The sequence below is a fragment of the Bos javanicus genome, chromosome 8 (assembly GCF_032452875.1).
Source record: "Bos javanicus breed banteng chromosome 8, ARS-OSU_banteng_1.0, whole genome shotgun sequence".
NCBI classification, from domain to species: Eukaryota; Metazoa; Chordata; class Mammalia; order Artiodactyla; family Bovidae; genus Bos; species Bos javanicus.
In genome coordinates, this window is record NC_083875.1 from 62910532 (window position 1) to 62938376 (window position 27845).

At 48.5% G+C, this 27845-nt stretch overlaps 1 protein-coding gene across 1 annotated transcript; it reads right to left on the reverse strand.

Moving 5' to 3' along the window:
• Positions 1-665: 665 nt before the first annotated feature.
• On the reverse strand, positions 666-17822 carry IGFBPL1 (insulin like growth factor binding protein like 1). The gene is made up of 5 exons (XM_061425719.1): positions 17115-17822; positions 7083-7192; positions 6284-6400; positions 4219-4377; positions 666-2603 (listed from the first exon to the last, which is right to left on the reverse strand). The coding sequence occupies exons 1-4, from the start codon at positions 17560-17562 to the stop codon at positions 4228-4230; spliced, it is 825 nt and encodes a 274-aa protein (XP_061281703.1). The 5' UTR covers positions 17563-17822; the 3' UTR covers positions 666-2603; positions 4219-4227.
• Positions 17823-27845: the final 10023 nt, after the last annotated feature.

Below are 27845 nucleotides of genomic sequence, written 5' to 3' on the forward strand. Positions count from 1 at the left end.
ATAGCAGTTCCAAGCACAGAGACCACAAAGACTGTCCCTAAAAACAGTTATTTTTGGAGTGCAGGGGTTATGTGACATCATCACATGTATCAAAATAGGGGAGAAAACTCAGGCTCCGAGGGAGTCCTATTTCTGAGTGGTAACTCAGAGCACATATCTAGCCTCAGAGAAGTCCTGGGCTCTCACAGTGGAAAAGTGATTAGGTAGGAACAATCATATTAATCTACGCTTTTGGTTTTGGTGGAAACTTCACACAGTGTAACATTATTACTTTTTGTACATCATTACAATGCTGAACCCAGCCTCCTGCAGCCTTGAGGCTCGGCCCTGTCACCCAAGAGCTCCATCCATCCTGCTCTCTGAGTCCACATCCAGCTCTCACAGGGCAAATCTGGGGTGATTCAACTGATTTTGCTGAATGTGCTTATCAGCAAATGCATGATGCTGTTCTCCCCAGCCACAGTTCCCTTTTCCTCTGACATAGTTTCACTAAATGTCTTCCCAAGCCATCTCCCAATCACTCAAATCACAGAGGAATTAACCACAGACTTGGACACAGAAAGTCACTCATTGGGGTGGGGCGGTGTGCTGTGTAGGAAGGGGATGTGAGCCGGTCCCCTAGAAGGCCCAGCCTCCTACAGACAAGCGCAGCTTCCCACTTGTGATCAGTTTCAGTTCTGACTTTATTCAAAGAAGGAGTTCCAATGTTTTAAAGTTTGAAAACCACTGATCTAGTTTCATTCCCTTCTCATTCACATGAGGAAACTGAGGTCCAGAAAGTGAAGGGGACTTGCTCAGGGTCACCCAGAGAGATAGGGATGCATTCCCAAATGAACCTCATGTTTCTGGAGTCCTGGGACAGTCCTCTGCTGTGTTCGTTAGGGTGATGCCACCCCAACATTTCAGATGTGGAATAGCCAGGCTTAAAGGAAGAAAATGCAATTCCAAAAAGACTCCAAAATGCAATGCTCAAAGTGAGCGTCATGAGAGTGTTGGTTTAAAAGTTGAGACAGACCCTGAGGAGAATCCCTGAAACCCGTGGAACTGGCAGCATCTTCCTTCTCATGGATACAAATTGTTCTGAGAGGTAGCACCATGGAGTGGAAAGGGTGCCAAAGAGGACCAGGCGCCCTCAGCTCCAGTCCTTCTCAGAGGCTTTCAGACCTCAGGCAAGCACTGTACTCTCAGAGCTTGGTTTCTTCACCTGTAAAGGGGGAGGGACATTAATGCGCATCCTACCTGCCATCCCAGAGATGGGAAGTAACCACAGACAGAGAAGTGTTTCGTGAAATTTAACAGCTATCCACATGTGAGATCTCAATTTTGATTTTAAAGAATTTTACTCGTCACCCAGGGGATCTATTTCTTTAGCCAGATATTACTCTCCGTCTTTCTTAACAAAAAAACAAGCAAGTTTTGTTTCTGGGTGACCTCAGAACATCTCTAAGTAAAATATACTTTACTATACTCTAATCTGGAGAAGGCAATGGCACCCCACTCCAGTACTCTTGCCTGGAAAATCCCATGGACGGAGGAGCCTGGTGGGCTGCAGTCCATGGGGTCGCTAAGAGTCAGACACGACTGAGAGACTTCACTTTCACTTTTCACTTTCATGCCTTGGAGAAGGAAATGGCAACCCACTCCAGCGTTCTTGCCTGGAGAATCCCAGGGACAGGGGAGCCTGGTGGGCTGCTGTCTATGGGGTCGCACAGAGTCGGACACGACTGAAGTGACTTAGTAGCAGCATAATCTAATCTACAGCCCAGAGAGAGCAGTTGACTCCTTTTTTTACAATCTGATGTCCAAAAGCCAGGTCTCCACTGCCTGCTTGGTTAGAGAATGCTGGGCTTGTTAATAAGTGGATATCTTAGTCCCCAAATACTCAGCCTCTGAGCCTGGTTAAGTGTTCCATCTAGGACTAAATCTCTTTAAAATGGGAAAATAGCAGGAATAGATAAGCTATAGCCAGCTCTCCACACCCTCATGTGAAGCAATGCGTTTGTTTTTGAGGGAATATTTTTAAAAGAATGCTAAGACTACACTTCTCATATTTTTTCTGTAGGACCATCTTACTCCAGGATGGCAGTGTTTGAAAGGACAAAGGTTACATACAGTCCAAATAGCACATTCACAGCTGAAGAGACCAAGGCCCAGAGAGGGAGGGACCTAGCCAGATCACACAGCAAGTTAGAGATCAGGCAGAGGACAGCAAGACCTTCCCCCTCCTAAAACACACAGTGTCTGTCACAGAGCCCCACTAATCAACCATGGACAAATGAGGCAGAGTCACAGCTGACACACACTTTGCTCAGCCCTGTAGAATTACATGGACTTAAATGTGACCTTCCCTTGGAGGGAGAAGCTAAAAAAGAATTCTCACAGAGCTGTTCATTTCAAAAGTATAAAAAGGCTACATGCAGTCTGTTTTCCCAAGGTTTGTTTGCCCTGCTAAAAACTACATCTGCATACGAATCTAGTTTGCATCTAATGTTTAAAAACATACAAAAGGGGTCATCTACAAACACAGTTTTTCTAATTCTTCACAAAGTGAAATGATCCATGACTTGACTTTTCCGTCATCCCGTGATCAAGTTTCTAAGACCCTAGAAGAAAAGAGGGAAAAAAAAAAAATTAGAGAAAAGAAGCCTGCTCTGTCATAGTCAACTACATGTTAGACGGAAGGTGGGGGTAATGACCCTAACTTTAAATCTCTCCCCAACCAGGAGGGGTGCTGGTGGGAGCAGAGGTGCCTAGGGGGATCCCAGAATTACTAAGACCTATGGGTGGGCATTTCAGAGGCAGATTCCAGCATAATATGAGGAAGAACTTTCAATTACTGGAAAAATCCACAGATGGTTTTTTGGTCGTACAGAGCTCTGTGTCCCCAGAGTTATGCAAGCAAGATCTGGCCTATTCTGCAGGCTGCAGAGAAAACTCAAGAGCTAGGCAGTGGCAATGGCTTAAAATTCCATGACTCTTTGTGACTTCTTTTGAAAACTCAACTATAATAGACTATATTCATAGCCTGGTATCATTTCTGTTTTTAAAATATAAATATACACTTATTTAAAATATGAAACCTATATATATATATACACACATGTGTATATACATAAGTATACATATAGGGAAAAAAATCCTGATACCTGACTTTTTGATATATATATGTTTCTATTTGTTGTTGTTGTTTAGTCACTCAGTCTTTTCCAACTCTGCGACCCCCGTGGACTGTACCCACCAGGCTCCTCTGTCCATGGGATTTCCCAGGCAAGAATACTGGAGTGGGTTGCCATTTCCTTCTCCAGGGGATCTTTCTGACCCAGGTATCAAACCTGCATCTCCTGCATCGGTAGGCAGATTCCTTACCACTGAGCTGTATATATAACAATACACATACATAAAAAACTAGAAGTATCAGGAGGGCAACTGTAAGAGCCATCTCCTAACTGAATTTCTGTTTGACGATTTTACACATTACACTTTCCTCCCTGTTTCTAGAAGCTCTAACTACTTGCTGCTGCTGCTGCTAAGTCGCTTCAGTCGTGTTCAACTCTGTGCGACCCCATAGACGGCAGCCCATGAGGCTCCCCTGTCCCTGGGATTCTCCAGGCAAGAACACTGGAGTGGGTCGCCATTTCCTTCTCCAATGCATGAAAGTGAAAAGTGAAAGTGAAGTCGCTCAGCCGTGTCCGACTCTTAGCGACCCCATGGACTGCAGCCTACCAGGCTCCTCCGTCCATGGGATTTGCCAGGCAAGAGTACTGGAGTGGGGTGCCACTGCCTTCTCCGCTAACTACTTGCAGAGCTACACATAAGGGAACAGAACCAGGAAGCTCAGACTGTCTCCTTTGTGCGTGTTTTCACCCGGGCACCATCACAGTGACCATGTCTGCCCTCTCAGCACCCTCACAGGGCAGACTTGGAGGAAATATTCCATTCAGCCTCAGAAACAGAAAAAAAAAAAATTAGTGGTCTCTTTCACCTGGACACCCCTAACGTTCATAGCTCTTGACTTGGCATGCTAGTGGGAAGCCCAGCATGATATGTGTGTAGAACACACCAGAGTCTACCTGCCAACTGTAATATGTTCTGCCTTTGGTTTGCATTCCTCTGTTTCCCTCAATTCAGTATTTTTCTTTTTATTTATTATGCATCTTATAACTCATCTCAACCTCTTGTGACAGAGGTGTACAAACTCAGATGACTCGAAACACGCACGTGCCCCCATCACAGGCGGTCATCTGGAGCTGGGAAGCGGGGTGCTCTGTACTGACTCCGATCCACCACGGTCACCGTGCCATGCGACTGGGCCTCCCCGACTGCGTTGGCTGAATGGCACTGGTACACCCCCTCGTCTTCCTTCCTCAGAGGGTTGATCTAGAAGTTAAACAGGCAAGTTTACACAGTCATACACGACACAGCAAAATCGCTTACTTAGTTCATAATGATCCTGAACACTTATAGCTTTTGGGAATAAGACAGAGTTCACCCTCTTATTTCTCTTCTTGTCTTGGCTGCTGAGACAGAGTTAAACTTCCTTCTCAGTACCCTCTGTATCCTGGCTCTCATTTTAATGTTTCCTGCAGCCTGCATTTTACTGAGAGCAACCTGGTCCTTTTACTGAAGGTGATAGGTATAGATTCTAAGGAAAATGTGTGTGTGCTCAGTCGCTCAGTCATGTCTGACTCTTTGTGACCCCATGGACAAAATAACTCCTTTCCCCTGCCTCTCCTTTTAACAAAGCAGGGGAGTATGTTACATTTGAAAAAGCCATGGACCCAGTTGCATCCTGAGCCTCTGAGCTGGGTGGAGAAGTTGCCAAACCTGGCAGAGATGGGAAGGGAATCAGAAGGGCACTCTGGAGAGCCCATCTCACACCCCTGCAGAGCAGATCCACAGCAGCGCCCTCTTTTCTTGCTTTCTGTCATCAGAACAGCGTCTCTCAACTGTGAGTCCCTACAGACCTGAGAGGGTTTATGCACCCTGTCTCATTTTGATCCCATCATGGCTGAAGGGGAGCATCATTATCCTCACATTACAGGAGACTCACCAGTAAGTCACAGATGTTAGGGTCACCAGACATGATCCAGTCCAAAGCCCCCTTTTTATGGCTGTGGACACTGAAGCTCAGGGAGGTAGAGTGACTAGCCCCACGTGGGCCCTTATCTCCTTTCTCCATCACCCTTTCAAACACAGGACATTCCCTCTTCTCAGCCACACCGCTGCATGTGGCATGGGAGAGCCCTGGAGGAGGATGGGAATGTGCTGTCCACACCCACCCGGCCCCCAACCCTTACTACTCCCTTTATCAGCCGTGTGGTCTTAGTCAAGTGTATTTGTTTTCTATGGCTCTGTTACACATGACCACATGCTTAAAGGCTTAAGACAACACAAATTTACTATGTACACCTCTTGAAGTCAGACGTCCAAATGGGTCTCAGTGGGCTAAGGTCAAGGTATCAGCAGGGTTGCCTTCTTTCCAGATGCCCTAAGAGAAGCATTCTAGAGGCTGCCTGTATTCCTTAGCCTGTGGCTCCTTCCTGCATCCTCAAAGCCAGCAACAGTAGTTCATGTCTTCTGACACTGCCATCTCTGGCTCTCTCCCCTGCCTCTCTTTTCTACATTTAAAAGACTCCTGTGATTGTATCAGGCCCACCCAGATAGCTCAGGATAACTTTATTAAAGTCAGTGATTAATAACCTTAATTCCATCTGCAACCTTATTCCCCTCTTGCCATATAACATATCCACCAGTTCCAGGGATTAGGACATGGACATCTTTCTGAGGCCATATTCTGCCTACCAGTGAGATCACTTCTGCTCTCAGGCATTAATACTACCTGCCCTGCTTTCCTCACAGTTACTGCAGAGCCCAGGGAGAAATGGATAAGAACATTTGAAAGGTGTAATGTGACACAGAAATATAAAAGGTGCTAACAGCCAGTGAAGTGAAAGTTACTCAGTCGTGTCCAGCTCTTTGCAACGCCATGGACTATACAGTCCATGGAATTCTCCAGGCCAGAATACTGGAGTGGGTAGCCTTTCCCTTCTCCAGGGGATCTTCCCAACCCAGGGATCGAACCCAGGTCTCCCGCATTACAGGCAGATTCTTTACCAACTGAGCCACCAGGGAAGCCCAAGGACACTGTAGTTGGTAACCTATCCCTGCTCCAGCAGATCTTCCTGATCCAGGAATTGAACCGGGGTCTCCTGCATTGCAAGTGGATTCTTTACTAGCTGAGCTCCCAGGGAAGCCCATGAGTATCAACAAATGAGATACTCACCAAAACCCAGGCCGTGGCCTCATGGTCAGAAGGGCCCCCTTGCACCTGGACAGCTATGTTGGTGTGGTCCCCAGGCAGGTCCTCCATTACCTGGGTGCCCTCAGGAGACCGTGTGACCTACAGAAGGCAGAAAAAGCAGGAGTGATTTATAAAAATCGTTTCTGAATAAGGACCACCCCACAGACATCCTCACTGTCTTCACCTCCTGGCTGACTTGAAGGCTGAGACCCTAGTATCTCATTCCTATCAAACATTAGTTTCTTCTTAAGCCTGAATATATGTACAGACAGCACCCCCTACTGGACAGCAGAGATACAGACATCACCATCTCCAGAATTTCATGGCCCTTTTCAGGGCTGTTGAGATAAGGAAACAACATAGGCTGTGCTCATCTCCATCTCTCAAAAACTGAGCTGCAGGAAGATCTAGTTTTAGGATAGGATCGGGTCACCTTCCACCAACAAAGTCTTTCTAAAACCCAGATCCATTAGAGGAGGCTCTAACTTCATCTCAGCTGACCCTGGCTAGATAAACAGCAGAACTTCCTGGACAGCTGAGTGGCAAAAGGAGCAAACAGCCACACCCCTTCTCTGGGGAGAGCTTTGGGGTAAAAGTTTTAAATCGTAAATCTGGAGGCAGAGGAATGAAACATATTTTTTGTAATCCTCCAACTCACATAAGAGATAAACACACACACACACACACACTTAAAAACATTTATACCTTCCCCCAGCCACACACACACACACACACACACACACACACACACACATGCAGAGAAGTTCTTGGATATAAATACCTTCCTCCATGTGACAACTGGGGTGGGCACAGCTCTCACCTCACAGGACAGGTACACCTGTGCCCCGGTGACATTGTGAACACTCTGGGGTGGGGTGATGACCACAGGAGCTGGGAGAAAAAGACAAGGGAAGACAACCTTGACCCTGGCCAAGCCCTTCACCTCTAAGATCCCCTGCCTGCACATAGCATCTTGGGGCAGGTGAGACCTCCCCACACGGAAAGGACACACTCAGAGGCAAGGAATCCTAGAAGGGAGTTCTCCTTAGACCTGAAAGGATGCCTTCATTTCCTCCTTCATTGCCTCTGTTCTACCAACAGGAAAACAGGGATCCAGAGAGGAAAGACGACTTCTGTCTGTGGTCTCATCAGACTCCCTCCCAGGACCCCTCCCAGGATCCCTCCCAGCTGCCATCTGCTTACAGCTCAACTACACGACAGGGTGGCAGGCTCTGGGAGGGGCTGCTGTCTTCTAACACAGGCGAGGCAGAGTCTTCTAACAGATGGGCTTTTTTCCTTCTGCATCGAGGGCGTTCAAAGAATAATGCCACAAACCACAGCTGCCCTCACCCCCTGCTGAGACCCCCTGCGGTTCAAGATGCTCATTTGCATATCACAGGCTCCACCAACCTCCCCATCCCCATCCTCAAGGGCAAAACTGCAGGCACGGATGCTGAGCTTCGCTGCTGCCAGAGAAAAGTAAATCAGGGAATTGGGCAATGTGGTGCTAGGCTGCCAGGACTTTACAGAAAAGACGGAGAAAAAAAAAAAGAAAAGACGGAGGGCGTGGGCTTGCCAGGTGGGACGGGAAAGCATATGGCATTTGAGTTAGACATTCTTTTTTAAATGCTTATTTTCTCATTTATTTGGGTCTCAGTTGTGGCACTGGATCTTTAGTTGCGGCACGTGGGATCAGTTCCCTGAACAGGGATCAAACGCCCAGCGCCCTGCATTGGGAAAGTCACTGGACCACCAGGGAAGTCCTGAGTTAGATGTTCTTAGCTGATACTCCACACTCGTTTGTCCTTCTTCCTGTGGCCAGCCCCTACTCTGCTTACACTGGGCCTAAAAGAATTAAGCCCAGCTGCCTTGGCCTTCAGGCCCTCCATCTGGGCCTCAGCATGCTTGCCCGCCCTGCCCTGCCTGTCCTCTGTTTGGGATGCACCGCAGCTGCCCATCCTGAGGGCCTGGGGGTGTGTCCTAGTCCAGTACCAGGGATCTGCCCACTTTGACCTGCTGAATCTCAGCCTGCCTCACAGTGCAGATGCTTCATCTGGTCTCACCAGCCTACCCTCACAGCTGAGGCCAGTGTGGTCTTGGGGAGGTGCAATGTGGAGGCCTGGCCAAGAGAACGCTCTCTGCTCAGGTTTGCTGTCTGTAAGATGGGGATGCGTGTGCGCTAAGTCGCTTCAGTTGTGTCCGACTCTGCAATACTATGGACTGTAGCCTGCCAGGCTTCTCTGTCCGTGGGATTCTCCAGGGAAGAATACTGGAGTGGGTTCCCATGCCCTCCTCCAGGGGATCTTTCTGAGATGAGGATAATACCCCCTGTGTCACAGGACTGTTGAGCTGATTTTAGTACATGTTGAGTGTGAAAGTGAGGGTTTAAGGTAGCACAGTGTGCAAGTGCGGGGCAGGGTAGGCCTGTCAAACAGATGACTCCGCAAAGAAACATGTGACAAACAATAGAGTAAACACACATTCATCCCTGGGCATCAAATTGCAGAGTCCACGGCTCTTGGCACTTTGCCTGGTGACTGATGGACATGCCCTCTGCCCTCCACAGGCCAGCCTTGGAGAAGGAAAGGGCCTTTGCCAGCCGAGGTGAGGCTGCAGTGAAAAAGGAGAACAAAGGGAGAGAGACAGAAGGCTGGATGAAGAGCATGGAGGGAAGGAATGAAAGGGTGCAGAAATGAGACAGGTCTGGACCCTCTAGACAGACTAGGAAGCAGACCCTGTCGAACTGATGCCAAAAGATCTCTGGGAAATTGTCTTCGAGCTTCTTATTTCAAACTGGAGAGGCCCAACTCCCCAAAGCATGTGCCTGACGGTCTGTGATGGACTCATCTAGCCTCCACTTGCATGCCCCCAGTGATGGAGAGCTCACTACTTATAAAGCCAGGCCCTTCCATCCTTGACTCTTCTAGTAAGAAAGGTTGTCCTCACCTGGAGTTAAAACCTGCGTCCTGTAACTCCCACCTATCAATCCCAGGGCTGCCAGGAGCCCTATGGAGCCCTGGTTACCTCAAGTGGCCTCCAGTAAGTTGAATACAAATGCTGCTCTCCTCACCCCAGGCTGTTTTCTTCCCCCTCAGGCCGATCAGCTCACTCCTTCAGCTGTGACCAACCCCTTTAAGCACCACACCTCTACCCACAACCCCGAGTGTAGCCAGTCCCCCGAATAAACCAAGGTTCCAGGCTTCTAACATCACCCGACACGCCCCAGCCACCTGCCAACCACCACAAAGAACCACAGCACCCCTGCTCTATGGCAGAGACCCATCTGCAATGGGCAACAAAGACAGTCTAATTTATTCACATCCTCCTGCCAGCATCGCCTCCCCCGGAGCCCAAACCAGTCCTCAAATGGCTCGCTGTGGGAACAATCAGAACTGCATCTTATTCTAAAGCCCTCAATAGATTCCAAAGGGACACTCAATCAACATGTTTTACTTCCGTTCATGTAGAGCCATAAATTTTAAATGAGATTTCATCAGTCCCTTTCAAGCCTAAATGAATAAGCCAGTAAATCACATTTCATCTCTCTCTCTCCTTGCATTTCCCTCTTTTTCCATAACTACAGTTAAAGACCGTCTTGGAAATACTGCCTTTGCCAATAGTTTCAAGCCAGAAAATAGCATTTCTTTTCCAAAACAGCCCACTGCTTTTGGCAATAAAGCGACATTCAAGCTTTGATTTATTTTTAAATGTATACACAGTACATTCATTCTTTCTAGTGTACAGTTCTAAGTTTTGACAAATGCATACACCGTGTAACCACTACCATAACTCAAGATATAGCAGTGTTCAGTTATTTCAAAAAATTTCCTCCTGTAGCTTAATCTAGTTTTAATTTAAACATATCTGATTTAAAATTTAGAGATTTTTTATCCATAATGGCTCTTTAAAATCAGCCATCATTATCATGATAGTGTGTGTGTGTGTGTGTGTGTGTGTGTGTGTGTGTATGCTCAGTCGTGGCCAGCTCTTTGTGACCCCATGCTGTAGCCCACCAGGCTCCTCTGCCCATGGGATTTTCCTGGCAAGAATACTGAAGTGGGTTGCCATTTCCTGCTCCAGGGGATATTCACAACCCAGGGATCGAGACTGTGTCTCCTGCACTGCAGGAGAATTCTTTACCACTGAGCCACCTGGGAATCCCATCATGATAGTAATAATGCCACCCTTCTGCTTACAGCGGTAAGCCATTTGATCCTTCCAGCAATCTCCCCAGCTGCCATCTGAGGGAGCTAGCCAGGGTTACCCAGCCTTACACAGCAGGGTGAGACTATGAGCCCAGGGGGCTCAGTCCCATAACTTCCTGCCTTCTCCTGAGATGACACTTCCATGTCCAGCACCCTCTCATCTTCACACCAGTCATGGGAAGTAGGTGCTTTTAGCCCCACTTAACAGATAAGAAATCCAAAGCTCAGAAAGGTGAAGCACCTGGGGGAGCAAGGATGCAAACCTAGGCACTCTGATTCCATTAATTCCACATGAATTTTAAGGGTGAAACATATGTTAGCCATATGCACTCCATCCCAGAATAAGAATGAGTTCCTAAGGTATTGTGTTGGGGGCCCCCAAGACAAGTCCCAGGATCAATGACTTGCTACGAGGACTCATGGGACTTGGCACAGTTTATTCATAGTGGGATTTATTACAACAAAGGAGACAAAGCAAACCAGCAAAGGGAAAAGAGATTCATGGCACAAAGGCTCAGGAAACCAGGAGCACGCTTTCAGAAGCCTCTCCCAGTGGAGTCACAGAGGATGAGGCACTTAATTCTCCAGCACAACCTGTGACAACACATATGACAGGCCTCTACCAAGGAGGCTCACTAGACACTCAGTGCCTAGGGTTTTTACTGGGAGCCAGTCCCCTAGGCACCCTCTGCCTGCTGCTGCTGCTGCTGCTGCTAATTCGCTTCAGTCGTGTCCGACTCTGTGCAACCCCAGAGACGGCAGCCCACCAGGCTGCCCCGTCCCTGGGGTTCTCCAGGCAAGAACACTGGAGTGGGCTGCCATTTCCTTCTCCAGTGCATGAAAGTGAAAAGTGAAAGTGAAGTCGCTCAGTCGTGTCCGACTCTTAGCGACCCCATGGACTGCAGCCTATCAGGCTCCTCCGTCCGTGGGATTTTCCAGGCAAGAGTACTGGAGTGGGGTGCCATTGCCTTCTCCGCACCCTCTGCCTACTACATACCAAAACTCCAGACTCCCAAAAGGAAAGCAGGTGTGCAGCATAAACCATGCTGATTGTACAGTTCGCATGCAGTGAGTGACTCTTCTCAATTCTGGAGATGGTGGGATGCTTCCGCACATCCAAATTCTCAGTGGGCCTTTCCAAGGATAACAGTCTCAGGCCCGCCACATTTACTCTTCTGCACAGAAATGAGACCCTCCCAACATCACCCCAGGGAGCAGCTCTTGTGAAGATACCATTAAATGGGTGGTGTGTCCACATTTACTCTTTTCTGCACAGAAATGAAACCCTCCCAACAACACCCCAGAGAGCAGCTCTTGTGAAGATACCATTAAATGGGTGGTGTGTCCGTAATCCTGGCAGGATGCTCCCAGTCTTACTGCTCCCAAGGGCTCACTGAAGTGTGGCACTGAGGCCCTGCAACTCGTGACTGCCCTGGGAACTCAGGCTCCGTCCTGTCTCGCCCACACCCCAGTTTCTTCTTCTTTAAAATGGGCACAGGAGTCCCTTCTCCCCCCGCTGCCCTCCGCATGGGCTCCTGTGAGGACAATCACAAGAATTCCAGCTTGCACAGAAGGACCTGCAGATTCCACAGGGTGTGCTACTCCAAGGGTAGTCTGTGATGATGCTGAGACTCTCTACTGGCCTTTGGGGAGTGGGCTATCGGTGGGCCCTTCCCCGGAGGCTCCCAAGGCCGTGGTCCGCAGCCCTCTCTTTAGAGAGCCCAGCCCACTGCCGCCTGAGCTGCCACCCTTCTGGAAGAGCCAGGGCTGTCCTCTCCACCGGCCTTTGGCAAGAGTCACGTGGCTTTCAGGAGCGAGGATGGTGCCTGGTCAGCCCCGCCTGGGAATCTGCTGGTTTTGTCTCCCTAGCTCTTCCTTGCTAAACACTTGCTTCCTTCTGCTCATATCAGCTACTGCCCTGGAAATGCTGGGATGGTACAAACTCACCCATCAGGGAACAGACTAGTCACCCAGATGTACACCCTCGGAGGCAGCACAGAGGGTGGGCAAACAGTACTGTGCGTGTGTGCTCGGTCGCTTGAGTCGTGTCTGAGTCTTTGTGACCCTGTGAACTGCAGCCCACCAGGCTCCTCTGTCCATGGGATTCTCCAGGCAAGAATACTGGAGTAGGTTGCCATGCCCTCCTCCGGGGATCTTCCCAAACTGGGACCCAAACTTGGATCTGCCTGCGTTTCCTGCATTGTAGGTGGATTCTTTACCCACCGAGCCACCTGAGAAGCTCAAACACTACCAAGGGAAACCCAAATGCCCCGGGGGTCTGGCCGCCAACCACCGGGCAAGTTGCTAACAATTTTCTCCTTATCTGCAAATGACAATAATGACCATAGCCCCACATCCTCCGGGGTGAAGGGGAAGAATGGATGTGACTGTGTTATTAACCTTGTGGATCTATAGAAATGAAAGGGATTGATATTATTACTATAGTGTGTGGGGAGCTGTCCCCCCACCCCATGGACTGAGTATGTCCTTGATGGCTGGAATAAAAGATCTTTCCTAACGCCTCCAAGATTTGTCTAAAGTTAATGGTGCTTGGGAAAGAAAGAATATCAAAAGTCATCTCCCAGGAACCCATCTGCTCATATGGAAAAGCACACAACCAAAGGGTTTAATAATAATCAGTGCACTGAACAGCCCTGATAATTTATGCTAATAGTCGCATTACACGTGGAACCAGAAACAGCTTAATCCGACTCCCTGCAGTGTGCGCCTCAAGCCCCCTCCCTCGGTATGAAAGGCTTTTGAGCATGAGGCCCCCTTCTTTGTCCCTCTCACAAAGTGGCATTCGCTGCATCTCCTGGTTACCTGGTAACACAGGCCTTGCACAGACTGAGATTTCTAAGTGGAGATGGAATTTCAACCAAGGCGAATTTTCTAAGATTTAGGATCTCAATAGCTCACTGATGCTTCAGGGGCTTGGTTGGCATGGTACCCCATTCCTATCTAATGCAGCACTCAAAACACGACCTCATCCTGCTGTCTGCAGGACCCCAACCTCCTCCCAGTGCTAGCAAACGATCAGGGTACATGGAACAAAGCAGCTTTTTAAAGTAATGATAACAAAACACTAACATCACCACCACCTTACTGTTGAGAAACAGAACCAATACCTCAGTACAGAATGAAGGTTCACCCCACAGAACGGCACGCCAGTTCCGAAAGGAGCCTGCCCCAGATGACTCTGGGTCTCATCTCCTCCGCCAACCAGCCCACTGGGTATTGCCTATGGGTCCACTGTTCACACTCGCCCCAGGAGCTCCTACCTCCTTGCCTTGGTTTATGCGGTGCCTCTCTGCCCCCGCTTCTCAGCCCAGGAATTTTCTACCCATCTTTCAAGCTCCACTCAGCTGCTTCCCCTTGTGTGAAGCTATCCCTGTTCCTCTGAGGAGCCATCACCAGGTGCTGAAACGAGGTACCAGCAGCGAGCCTTGGAGGGGAAAAGGAAGGTGGATTCAGACTGAGAAACTAAAGATTCAAAGGTAGCCAGTTTGCAGCACCTTCCTCATCAAGTTGCCAGCAGGTTATAGATACATGACTCCATCTGAAAAGAGTCAGGAACTGGAGCCCCACCTCGGCCGGCAACCAGTCATGTGACTCCAGGAAACTCTCTTCTACCAGCCTTAGTTTGTCCTTCTATGAAGTGGGAGTGAGACCTGGCCAGGGTAGTTGTAAAAAATCAAGAAAGAAGATGGAATGCAAAAGTGATTTCCAATAGCCAAAAATTATTTTTATGTTGGAACCCAGTGAGTCTTCAATGCATGTGTGTTGATCACAGGATTACTCTCATAATTCGAATTTTGGGGCATTTCAGAGCATAGGAGGAAAGGTCAGAATTTAAACCTGAAATCACACCAGAGGTATTTGGGTACGAACACTTCCCACACTGCGAAACCTAATATTTCTGGAGGCTTCATTCCCTTAAAGTCAGGTGCTGGTTTACTGAAGGCACAGGAGAGGACAGGGGAGGGGTGACTTTATTGCCAATATTGAAGCAGAACAGCTGCTGCTCTGACTCGATCTGTTTCCCGTCAAGCAGCGAGGTCCCCAGGGACATCGTTAAAAAGTGCTCCTGCCATGTTGTCTGAATAAAGGCTGGCTCGAGGGCAGCACAGAATGAGGTGCCATTTTCCCTAGCTGAAAAGATCCCTGGTCCACACCTTCCTGCTTCACCAGGGCCCAAGAGCAGGGGCCGCACAAACACTTCAGGACGGAACGCAACGGGATGATAGTGCTGGGGTCTGGGTAGTGACCAACGACACAGTCGCTGGTAGGGAAGGAAAGCTAAATTGTGGGGAGGCCTGACGCCTGTCACTCCTGGGATCGTTAAAAGCAGCTTCTGAATTACTTGTGTTTGGCTCCATAAACATCTTTACTCCCGGGGCCTGTGCCTGTGGTGGGCTCAGAGCCCACAGATCAGAGTGAAGGGGCTGTCACATTTACTTGTCATTTGGTAATTTTCAATGAATTAGGGGTACGGGACCTCCATCTGCCCACACTGTGGTAACCATGGCAACCGCCACCTGCCCGACTTAATACTATCAAGTCCTGTCCTGAAACGGGGCTGAACAGGGTGCTGGGGACCTGGAAGCCAGTCAGGTTTTACTGGTCACCCTGGTCACCCTGGATGAGTGCCCTGCCCCAAGGGTCTCGGTCTCCTCCGTATAACAGTAGATTGGGTCTAAATGCCTTCAAGGCAGCTCTCTCTTAGAAACAGAGTGCCAGTCCAGGGAGGAATCATTTGAGAGCATCAGCACCGGTTAGTCTGGAGACCTGGTCAGCATTTCTCATGTCTCCTGCATGTGGAGTGAAAGTGTTATCTGTCTGGAAACAAAGAGACTTGCCTCAGCAGAATTAACTGCTGAGGAAAGTAGATTGTAAAAACAGATGATAGAAAGAAGAAGGAAGGAGACAGGGCTGTTTAAATGCCACAGGGCATAAACAAAGGTTCGAAGTGGAGGGAGCTCAACAGAAACTCCACAGGGGCTGACACAGCCCCTGGAAGGTCCCAGCCCAAAGCCGCAGCCAGGGAAGCAACAGCCAGCTCTCTCCTCCACCGGGAGCCCCAGTGAGGAACAGCCAGCAGTGACTTGCCTGTGCTCTCCGGGCTGCCTCAGACTCCACAGTGGGCAGCACATTATTTCCAAGTTTCCAGAGACAGGGGCCTTCTTGCCTCATCTCCAACAAGCCACTGGGTCTCCTGGACTTGAGGGCATCTAACTGGGATTCTTGGTGAAAGATAATACTTACTAGAAATTCCAAAGGCCGTCCCCCACCCCCAAGGCTTCCTTGTTGCAGCTGAAGTCATGACACTGAATGAAGCATTTAGGTCTGCTCTTGGGTCTCCAGTCCCAGGCCAGAACCCCAAAGGTGGGCCTCCTTGCGACTCCCGTGGCACAAGCTCACCTATACTCTCCACTTCCCCCTCAAGGCCGCCTAGACAAGGGGCATTTCTCCAAAATCTAATGGCCCAGCAGGGTGCTTGACTGGGCATCCCTATACTAATATTTTGGTTTATTTCTGTTTGGTTTTGAAACATTACATGTAGAAAGTGAGCAAATACGAACCCATAAATGGCTTTATTGTGATGTTAATGAAGCTTGTATTTTTGGGTCCCAAGCAATTAATCATTTTCTATTACTTTACTTGAAGTGAAAGTGAAAGTCTCTCAGTAGTGTCTGACTGGGCAGCCCCAGGGACTATACAGTACATGGGATTCTCCAGGCAAGAATACTGGAGTGGGTAGCTGTTGCCTTCTCCAGGGGATCTTCCCACCCCAGGGATCGAACCCAGGTCTTCCATTTTGCAGGCAGATTCTTTACCCTCTAAGCCACCAGGGAAGCCCTTACTTAAAGTGGAACAACTTACTTAAAGTGGGACCCTCCAAATTCTATAAACTTCAGTCTTATAAAACCTGGGGTCTGCTTCTGATGGCACCACAATCTCTTCAGAGCTTAGGTCTCCCAAGGTTTTACCTGTCCTGGGCAAGATCTTCCTCAAGATTCCCCGCAGGGCAGGACACCACACTCACTGAACCCCAGTGTCCTAATCCCCCGGACTCCAAGAGTCCCAATCTGCAGCTCCTCCTCCCCCTCCCCCTCCCCCTCCAGCATCTCCATCTGCTCTCCCTCTTCATTCACACAACCCACCCCCGTCAGGTCCAAGGTGGGACCCCAGGGAGCTGGACCCAGCGGGGACACCCTGCTTCCCACACTCTCAGTCTTTCGGAGGCAAATATGCCAGACCTGCAAACAATTGTATCAGTAAGTACTTAAGTACCAAAAGGGACAGCAGGCTCACCAAAATGACGACCAGCTCTGTGACTGGTGACCCCAAGGGCTTGGTAAGAGAGGGTTCAGGATGTGGATTCCTGAGCCCCCCCACCCCCCACCCCCCACCCCCGCAGACACACCCCTCACCCCCGTCTCCTTGAGTAACTGGCCAGGTGAGAAAACTGACCCCATAGGGAAAACTGAGGCCTGGGCAGAGCTGTCCATCGCTGTGCAACAAAAGATCCTTCACCCCACTCCCCAGAGGGTCAGGGTCCCTCTTTTTCACCCGCCCCAGCACCGCGGGGCAGAAGCTAGACTCACCAAATTCGCAGGGGCCGTCGCGCGCCTTGTGCAGGTGGCCAGGGAACGCGCGGGGCGCCTGGCGGGCGCGCAGGCGCAGCGCACAAACGCTGGGGTACGACCGGCCGTCGGAACCGCAGACCGAGCCGCGCTGCGCGCACACGCAGAGCCCGGTGCCCTCGGGCGCGGCCCCCGCGGCGCGGCTCGCACACACGAGCCCTGGGCCGCAACGCGCGCCGGCCGGGCCCCCGCAGCTCGCGCCTTCGGCGCCCAGGCAGAGCGCGCAGCAGCCGCACTCGTCGCGCCCCACGATGCCAGGCACCGGGCAGCGCACGGGCTCGGGACAGCGCTCTGGTCGGCACGGACCGCACTCCGGGTTTCGTCCGCCTGCGCTGCGGAGCCCGAGGCCCAGGGCTGGCAGCGGCTGCAGCACAAGCAGCAGCAGGAAGAGCCCGGGTGAGCGTGGCATGGTCCGCTCCCGGACGGCACTGGTGCCTCTGCTTCGTGCTTCTCTCTGCGCGCGCTGCGCCGCCACCCCGCCCGCCCGGCGACCGCTGATTGGCCGGGCCTGCACCGCCGGGCGCCAGCAGTCGGCTGCCCGGCTGAGACTAGCGCAGCGGGGTGGGCTGATGGCCTGGCCTGGGCTCTGAGATGGAGGAGTGTTCTGAGATCGGCTCTTCGACAACCAGTGGGCTCTTGGAGATCCCGTAGGAGCGGGAACTTGCCCAAGGTCGCTCTAGTAGAGCAAGGATTGAATATACAATCTCCGGATCCAAGGCTGGCTCTGAGTACTGTGCCCCTTAATCCAGAAGGATGCTCTCTTTTATTTTACTTTGCATCTAGTAGTTTCCCAAATTTTATTTTTAAAAAAGGAATACATGGCTTAAAATGTCAAAGTCAACAAATGAATGTAACTATGAAAAGAGGACCTCCCTTCCACCTGATATCCCAATGCCCCAACCTAGTGTCAAGAGGGCACACCTGTTATCAGGTTCTTGGGTATTTTTCTAGGAATTTTTATCTTTATAAAAGTACGTATGATTGCATAGCCCCTCCCTTTAAATACACACACAGACACACACGAATGCCCTACACATTACTTTGTGCTTGGGTTTTCTACCCACAGTATTTCCCATATTTCCCCCGCCTCTTACCTTCTCTGAAATCAACCTCTTGTACAATCAATGGAGTGGAGTTTTATTGGCTCATTTCCCCCTTGATGCTGCATAAGGGCTTCCCAGGTGGCGCAGTGGTAAAGAATCCACCTGCTAATGCAGGAGATGCAAGACACAGAGGTTCAGTCCCTGGGTGCAGCAGATCCCCTGGAGGAGGAAAGGACAACCCCTTCCAGTATTCTTACCTGGAAAATTCTGTGGACAGAGGAGCCTGGTGGGCTACAGTCGATGGGGTCCCAAAGATTGAGCAGGCAGGCTGCATAAAGTCATGGTGCATCTCACAGTCAACAGTGACTTTGATGGTGATCAGATGGTGATACATTTTGGATTGTCCTTGGACTTTTCAACTTTGCAGAGTGTTTAAATGCAGAAAACTGAAGTTATTTAACCAGTTGTTTTCAGTACTTTTGTTACTACAAATAATGCTTTGATGTCCTGGAGCACGTGTCAACGTATCTGTGGCTTAGTGGGTATGTGTGTTGGAAAGATACAGCAGAACAGGTTCTTTCAGTCAGCTATACTGTTATTCCTGTGGCCCTGCGCTTCCCTAGAGTCAGACTCTGCACCATGTCCATGGCCCAGTCCTGGCAGGGGTGCCAAACAAGAGACCCAAGAGAGTCTTGATTGCTAGAGTTTGTTGTATGTAGCCACATGAAGATGCTGGATGGAAGGAAGGACTTCCTGACCAGGCTTTACTAGTGGCTTTTCATGCCTTCACCCCCTAACCCTCATTGTCTCTAGGAATCCTACTAAAAGGTGACTCACTCTATTACAGTAGGAAAAACTGTGGATCTTGTGTTCAAAAGCCAATCTGAATCACTGTAAGCCATGGTCTGTTATCCAGATTCAGATTTCATCTAGCTGTGGAGCTGCTGGTTGGAAGAGGAGGCCATGCCCTCTTGAAGGATTGTGAGGAAATTCTATAAATCTTCCTCTAAGCCCTTCTAGAGGAACCTGTGATCACTTACTAGAGTGGCCCACTGTTGCCCAGTCAAAGTGGGGGCTTATGGCCATCAGGGCCCATGTTCCAATCACAGTGAACCCACCTGTGGTTACTTCTCCAGGTCCCAAACCACTAGGCACACTTGGCAACTGGCAGAAGAACCCCAGCATCAGTTCTGTGAATGCAGAATAAGTGCTGCTGTTAGAGGTTGGAAGCCCCTGGAACTTTCCTTTTCTGCCAGGAGAGTAAACTGGCTCCCTCAGTTTCCTTATAAATAATTGAAAGAGAAGTCACCTTGCCAAAGGGAGACTAAAAAAAATTCATTTTTAGAAGATGACATAGTCTCACATGAGGCAAGTATTGGCTTCTTTTAACAAGCCTTTGGCCCTGCTCCTTTCAAAGTAATAATGTGCCTTTATTGTGCTAAGGAGCACTTGGTCCCTTCCTGAACGAGGGTCAGCAGAAAAATAAGATTTTTATCTTAAATGAATCCCCCTTTGGGAAGAAGGAGTTTCTCTATTCATCTCGCTACAGCACATCCCTAATTCATAGATTCATTGCTTCATTGTTCATTCAGCAAGCTCTCAGAGGACCTAGCCCTGCCCGCCAGGCCCATGCAGGACACGGAGGGGCTGGGGGATAGATGAGCAAGCTGGTGCTTAAGAAGGCAGGCAGAGAGGAAGCAATTTCAGTGTGATAAATGCCATTACAGAAACAAACTTGAGGGAAAAGGAATCAAGGAGGCTTTCTGGAAAAGGTGCTTTGTGAACTGGGTCTTTTTAAAAATATATATACAATTTTTAAAGGTCATACTCCATTTACAATTATTACAAAATGTTGGCCATATTCCCTATGCTGTACAATATATCTCTGCAGCTTATTTTATACCTAATGGTTTGTGTCTCTGTCCCCCATCTGTTTTGCCCCTGCTCCCTTCCTTCTCCCCACTGTAACCACTAGTTTGTTTCCTATGTCTGTCTGCTTCTTTTTTGTTATATCCACTAATTTGTTGTCTTTTTCAGATTCCACATATAAGTGATATCATATGGTATTTGTCTTTCTATGCCTGACTTATTTCACTTAGCATAATGCTCTCCAAGTTCATCCATGTTGTTGCAAATGGCAAAATTTTGTCCTTTTTATGGCTGCATAATATTCTATCACACACACACACATACATGTATGTATATGTGTGCATGTGTGCCAAGTCATTTCAGTCATGTCCAACTATTTGGAACCTAATGGACTGTAGCTCATCAGACTCCTCCGTCCATAGGATTCTCCAGGCAAGAATACTAGAGTGGATTGCCATGCCCTCCTCCAGGGAATCTTCCCAACCCAGGGATGGAACCTGAATCTTTAAGTCTCCTGCATTGGCAGGTGGGTTCTTTACTGCTAGTGCCACCTGGGAAGCCTATATATATATATATATATATATATATATATACTTCTATATATTACGTACACACACATCGTTATACTGCTTCTTCCATATCCATTTATCTGTTGATGAACACGAGTTGCTTCCACGTCTTGGCAATTGTAAACAGTGCTGCTCTGAACTTTGGGGTGGCTTTTTGAATTAGTGTTTTTGGGGTTTTGATATATTCCCAGGAGTGGAATTGCTAGGTCATATTGTAGTTCTGTTTTTCGTTTTTTGAGGAAGCTCCATATTGTTTTCCACAGTGGCCGCACCAAGTTACACTCTTACCAACAGTGCATAAGGGTTTCCTTTTGTCCAATTCTCACCAACAGCCATCTGGGTCTGGAAGAACCGGTAGGTGCTGCCTGGGAGGACAGCGAAGAGAAGGCACAGTGTGTCTGAGGCATGAAGATCAGAGAGAACAAGGCAGAGTCAGGAGCAGAAGAGAGCTCACGCAGTTTGCAGAGCTGAGTGGGGTGGAGGAGGGGTGCAGTTGCTGACGGAGGAGGCTGGAGAGGGCGGTGAGGGCCGGATCACCAGCCTTGCCCAGCCAGCTGAGAAGCCTGGAAACGTGAAATCCAGGCTTGGCCCCTGTACCTCAAGCCTGCATGGCTGACTGAGATGGGTACTTTAAAGGTGGAGGGGAGAGCACAGCATATACCTACTGAGGAGCCAGAGGGTAAGTCTTGTAGGAGAGTCCTCTTCCCTGCTCTCTGTTTTTCCTTCAACATGCAAGGTTTGTATAGCAGCCACCTGTGCAAACTGCCACCTTGTGTTCAATTCAGGGATTACAGACCTAGAAATGTTCCTCATTCTTTAGTTCGGCAATGGCACCCCACTCCAGTACTCTTGCCTGGAAAATCCCATGGACGGAGGAGCCTGGTGGGCTGCAGTCCATGGAGTCGCTAAGAGTCGGACACGACTGAGTGGCTTCACTTTCACTTTTTACTTTCAGGCATTGGAGAAGGAAATGGCAACCAACTCCAGTGTTCTTGCCTGGAGAATCCCAGGGATGGGGAAGCCTGGTGGGCTGCCGTCTATGGTGTCTCAGAGTCGGATATGACTGAAGCAACTTAGCGTAACTTAGCAATAATTCAAATGAGTCAGAATGCTGGGATAAGGCACCTTTGGTTTGGAGGGGAGAATAGAAATAAATACAGATGATCACCAAGTGCTCCAGTATGCGAGTATGCCTGAAGCAGTAGGGTCAGTGAGTTGATCAGAGAAAGTGTCACAGAGGTGACACCTGAGCTAGGTCAGGTAGGAAACAAGAGACCACCTCTAATATCCTCACTTTACAGAGAGGGTGACTGCAACCCAGAGTAGGAAAGGACTTGCTCAAAGTCACAGAATCTTTCAGGTGGGTGTTTCAGGCCAGGTCCCCCTTGCCTGGGCATGATTGGCCTACGATTAAAATGAGCCCCCCACTCTGGGGTCTAATCTGCTGCTCCTCCCTGTGCCTGGGCAGTCTCATCCCAGCAGTTTGTCCAGCCTGCCTCCTGCTGCAGCAATCGCTTCCCTCTTTGTCTGCACTCCACCTGTGATCAACAGCAAAGCACTGAAACCCTCCCCAGGGTTTACCCTCCCCTGTCCTTAGGCCAGGATCTTGGCCAACCTGGGAAGAGGGCAGAGTGCATCTCCAGGGCATCTACCATCAGGGACCACCATACTTCCTAGTACACAGGCTACTTTGTACATTCTGTAACCTGGATAGATGGGTAAGGAGAGGGGTCGGGTGGCACTGGAGAGATCAGTCCTGTCTTGTGGACTTTTCCAGAGTTGAATCTAGTCTGAGAATATAAATTAGAGCCAGGTCACCTGACCTGCCTCTTGAGAAATTTGTATGCAGGTCAGGAAGCAACAGTTAGAACTAGACATGGAACAACAGACTGGTTCCAAATAGGAAAAGGAGTATGTCAAGGCTGTACTGTCACCCTGCTTATTTAACTTATATGCAGAGTATATCATGAGAAATGCTGGGCTGGAAGAAACACAAACTGGAATCAAGATTGCCGGGAGAAATATCAATAACCTCAGATATGCAGATGACACCACCCTTATGGCAGAAAGTGAAGAGGAACTCAAAAGCCTCTTGATGAAGGTGAAAGAGGAGAGTGAAAAAGTTGGCTTAAAACTCAACATTCAGAAAACGAAGATCATGGCATCTGGTTCCATCACTTCATGGGAAATAGATGGGGAAACAGTGGAAACAGTATCAGACTTTATTTTTGGGGGCTCCAAAATCACTGCAGATGGTGACTGCAGACATGAAATTAAAAGACACTTACTCCTTGGAAGGAAAGTTATGACCAACCTAGATAGCATATTCAAAAGCAGAGACATTACTTTGCCAACAAAGGTCTGTCTAGTCAAGGCTATGGTTTTTCCAGTGTGAAGAAGGCTGAGCGCCGAAGAATTGAGGCTTTTGAACTGTGGTGTTGGAGAAGACTCTTGAGAGTCCCTTGGACTGCAAGGAGATCCAACCAGTCCATTCTGAAGGAGATCAGCCCTGGGATTTCTTTGGAAGGAATGATGCTAAAGCTGAAACTCCAGTACTTTGGCCACCTCATGCGAAGAGTTGACTCATTGGAAAAGACTCTGATGCTGGGAGGGATTGAGGGCAGGAGGAGAAGGGGACGACAGAGGATGAGATGGCTGGATGGCATCACTGACTTGATGGACGTGAGTCTGAGTGAACTCTGGGAGTTGGTGATGGACAGGGAGGCCTGGCGTGCTGTGATTCATGGGGTTGCAAAGAGTCGGACACGACTGAGTGACTGAACTGAACTGAACTGAAGGAGTTTGTCTTTCTTCTGCCAGCAGGGGGAGCCAGAGAAGGGATAGGACCAGAGTATAAAATAGTTTCATTCTCCAAAGTTTTAAGAAATATTGTCCCTAGTCAAGGGTCATACCCGTTCCAGAAAGCCATCAATATTGCTTGAGGAAGAAATTGCACTAGGTCTTCCAGATATCTTTATATTCTTTGTTTTTTAATGAAATAATTAAGTCATATGTTTATAAATAAATGCTGTGCTGTAATAACCTTCCAACACTCTGGAAACAAGCATGGCTTTTGTGGTGCCCTGCTGAGTTTCCTTCGGTTGTGTCTCCAGAACTCTGGACCCTCCCAAACACAGGCCTCAAGCAAAGTGTGTCTTCCTCTCCTGGGTTCTGGTGTAGTTGGTCATTTCTTTTCTCACATTCTGCCAACTGCAGCGCTGTTAAACATAGCTCCTGGAAAGAGGTCTGTAGTGGGGGGGCTCTGTTCTATTCAATGTTTTTTGTCAATAACCTGGATGAACTCATCAAAAGTATTCAAATGCTCCACAGTTTCAAAAAGAAATTTGTGTACATTGGATAGAGTGAGCAATGTTCAGGGACTTCCCTGGTGGTCCAGTGGCTAAGACTCCATGCTCCCAATGCAGGGACCTGGATTCTATCCCTACTCAGGGAACCAGATCCCACATGCCGCAACTGAAAGATGCCACGTGCCTCAACTGAACATCAAAGGTCCCATGTGTCACAACTGAGACCAGGGCAGCCAAATAAATAATTTTTTTTTTTAAAGAAGCAATCTTCCAAAGTCTTGCAGAGGTTAGAATGGTAGAGGTAAATCAAATGTTGAAATGTTCCACAGATATATGTTGAGTTCTCCATTTAGATTCAATACTAAAATGAGAAAGTATGGAGGTGGGGGGAGTGAAACATATATCACACAGGGTTATCTCCAGGTTCAAAGGGGCCATGTCTAGAGCATGGTGGTTGCTTAGAAATGGGTCCTTATTACTGAGGATGAAATTATGCTGAAGCCTTCCTCCCACTTTATTGTGGTTGCATTCCCAAATCCCCAGGACAGTTGGTGGCAATTCAGTAGTGACTCTTCCTTGATGCTGTGGAGAGAGCAGTTATAGAATTGTGAGGGATACCACCATGCGAATCCAAGAATGTAAATATCCATCTGAAGCCTGGGCAATGGAGCCAGGAAGCACCTAGCAGGTGGCACTCCCAGAAGAGACAGCATCTGCATGTGCCTGATAAAGAGCTTTGCAATTCCTTTCTCTGAACAGTATGGCATGGATGCACTGCTTCTTCTGGGAAAGAGAGGGCCTGGTTTCAGAGGAAACACATTTACAAGGTTTCTTTGTTTCCAGGTGTCCAGTAAGAGAGTTACATTTTACTGATCCTTGTGTTTCTGTCTTTTTATTTTTCTTTTATCATTTAAAATTTTGAGAACAAACATTTATTTATTTATTGGATTTTCTAACGGAGGATATTCCATTTTTTTTTTTAATTGGAGTGTAATTGCTTTACAGGGCTTCCCAGGTGGCGCCAATGATAAAGAACCCAGCTGCCAATGAAGGAGACTTAAGAGACAAGAGGTTTGATCCCTGGATCGGAAAGATCCATTATTTTTGGAAAATATATCTTCATATAAATTTGATAAAGGGAAATATGTTAGCATGTGGCACTAGTGGTAAAGAACCCGCCTGCCAATGCAGGAGACATAAGAGACACTGGTTTGATACCTCGGTCAGGAAGATCCCCTAGAGGAGGGCATGGCAACCCACTCCAGTATTCTTGCCTGGAGAATCCCATGGACAGAGGAGCCTGGTGGGCTACAGTTCATAGGATCACACAGAGTTGGACACAACTAAAAGCGACTTGACATGCACACAATTGCTTTATGATGTTGTGTTAGTTTCTGCTATAAAACAAAGTATATCAGCTGTATGTCCCTCCTGGACCTCCCTCCCATCCCCCCACCTCACCCCTCTGCTGCTGCTGCTGCTGCTGCTAAGTCACGACAGTTGTGTCCAACTCTGTGTGACCCCATAGATGGCAGCCCACCAGGCTCCCTGGGATTCTCCAGGCAAGAACACTGGAGTGCGTTGCCATTGCCTTCTCCAGCACATGAAAGTGAAAAGTGAAAGTGAAGTCCCTCAGTCGTGTCCAACTCTTAGCGACCCCATGGACTGTAGCCTACCAGGCTCCTCCGTCCATGGGATTTCCCAGGCAAGAGTACTGGAGTGGGGTGCCATTGCCTTCTCCACCGCTGTAGGTCATCACAAAACACTGAGCTGAGCTCCCTGTGCTATACAGCAGCTTCCCACTAGTTATCTATTTTATATACAGGAATGTACATATGTCAATGCTACTCTCCCAATTTGTCCCACCCACCCCACCCCCTTTCTCCCCTGTGTCCACATATCTCTCTTTATGTCTGGGTCTCTATTCCTGTCCTGCAAATAGGTCCATCTGTACCATTTTTCACATAAGAGTATTAACATATGATACTTGTTTTTCTCTTCCTGACTTATTTCACTCTGTATGACAGATTCTAGTTCCATCCATATCACTACAAATGACCCAATTTCAGGAAACAAGCATTTATGAGGCCTCCCCTATATCCCAGATGTCATGTTGAATTGGATCAAGTCATAGCTTCCAAGCCACTGTGATCTAACTGAGGATCTGAGATCTTGGACATGACCATATGCTCCACATCCCAGTCTGGGCACAGCCTCTAATCACTCATGTTCATTGAGGGCTTGTTGCATGTCAGGCACCCTCCTGAGCATTTTGTTAGTTCACTTCAACCTCCTCTGTCATAGAGTAGGGGCAGCTTGTCTCAGATAATACTGGGGATCAGAGGGGATTACAATGTAACGTGGCCAAAATTACAGCTGATAAATTGTTGAGTTGTCCTCAAAGTCCACACTCTGAACCACTGCCTCAGGTTGCTTCTCCATAAATATGTGCTAAATGGACAAATAAAGAAGACATAAATACATGCCATAAAAGAGACGTCGACCAAGCCAAGAGAAACAAGATTATGCCACAGTCATCAGAATATTATGCCAGATATTATGTTTGAGGTTTCATCACTCAATCATGTCCAACTCTTGAGTGACCCCATTTACTGTAGCCCACCAGGCTCCTCTGTCCATGGAATTCTCCGAGCAAGAATACTGGAGTGGGTTGCCATTTCCTTCTCCAGAAGATCTTCCTGACCCAGGGATCGAGCTTACATCTCCTGCATTGAAGGCAGATTCTTTACCACTGAGCCACTTGGGAAGCTCATGCTTAAGGTAGGACTTGATAAACAAGCAATGGTGATAAGCAGAGGTCAGAGGTGTCATTCTAGGCTTGAGTAGAGGGAGCAAGTGGGTAAACACAGGTGGTCTGAATTGTCAGTTAGGGTGCCTATTCAGTGCTTCCAGGACCCCCTTCTGCTCCATCAGAACTGATTAGACCAGGGCTGTTTATGGACTGAATTGTCCCCCTGCCCCAAGTTCATATGTTGAAGCCCTAGCATCCAGCTTTGTAGAATGTGACTTTATTGGGAGATGGGACATGTAAGAGGTGGGCCTGATGCAATCTGACTGGTGTCTCCTTTAGAAAAGGAGCTAAAGACATAGAGACGCTAGGATGCAGGCGCACAGAGGAAAGGACACGTGAGGACAGAGGGAGAGGGCAGCTCTCTGCAAGCCAAGGAGAGACCTCAGGAGAAAGCACAGCTGCTGAAACTTTGATCTTGGATTTCCGCCTTCTGCAACTGTGAGAAAATAAGAGTTCTGGTTTTTGGATTTTGTTTTGGGGGGCCCTAGGAAACTGATGATACCGCCTTTATGGCAGAAAGTGAAGAGGAACTAAAAAGCCTCTTGATGAAAGTGAAAGAGGAGAGTGAAAAAGTTGGCTTAAAGCTCAACATTCAGAAAATTAAGATCATGGCATCTGGTTCCATCACTTCATGGGAAATAGATGGGGAAACAGTGGAAACAGTATCAGACTTTATTTTTGGGGGCTCCAAAATCACTGCAGATGGTGACTGCAGACATGAAATTAAAAGACACTTACTCCTTGGAAGGAAAGTTATGACCAACCTAGATAGCATATTCAAAAGCAGAGACATTACTTTGCCAACAAAGGTCTGTCTAGTCAAGGCTATGGTTTTTCCAGTGTGAAGAAGGCTGAGCGCCGAAGAATTGAGGCTTTTGAACTGTGGTGTTGGAGAAGACTCTTGAGAGTCCCTTGGACTGCAAGGAGATCCAACCAGTCCATTCTGAAGGAGATCAGCCCTGGGATTTCTTTGGAAGGAATGATGCTAAAGCTGAAACTCCAGTACTTTGGCCACCTCATGCGAAGAGTTGACTCATTGGAAAAGACTCTGATGCTGGGAGGGATTGAGGGCAGGAGGAGAAGGGGACGAC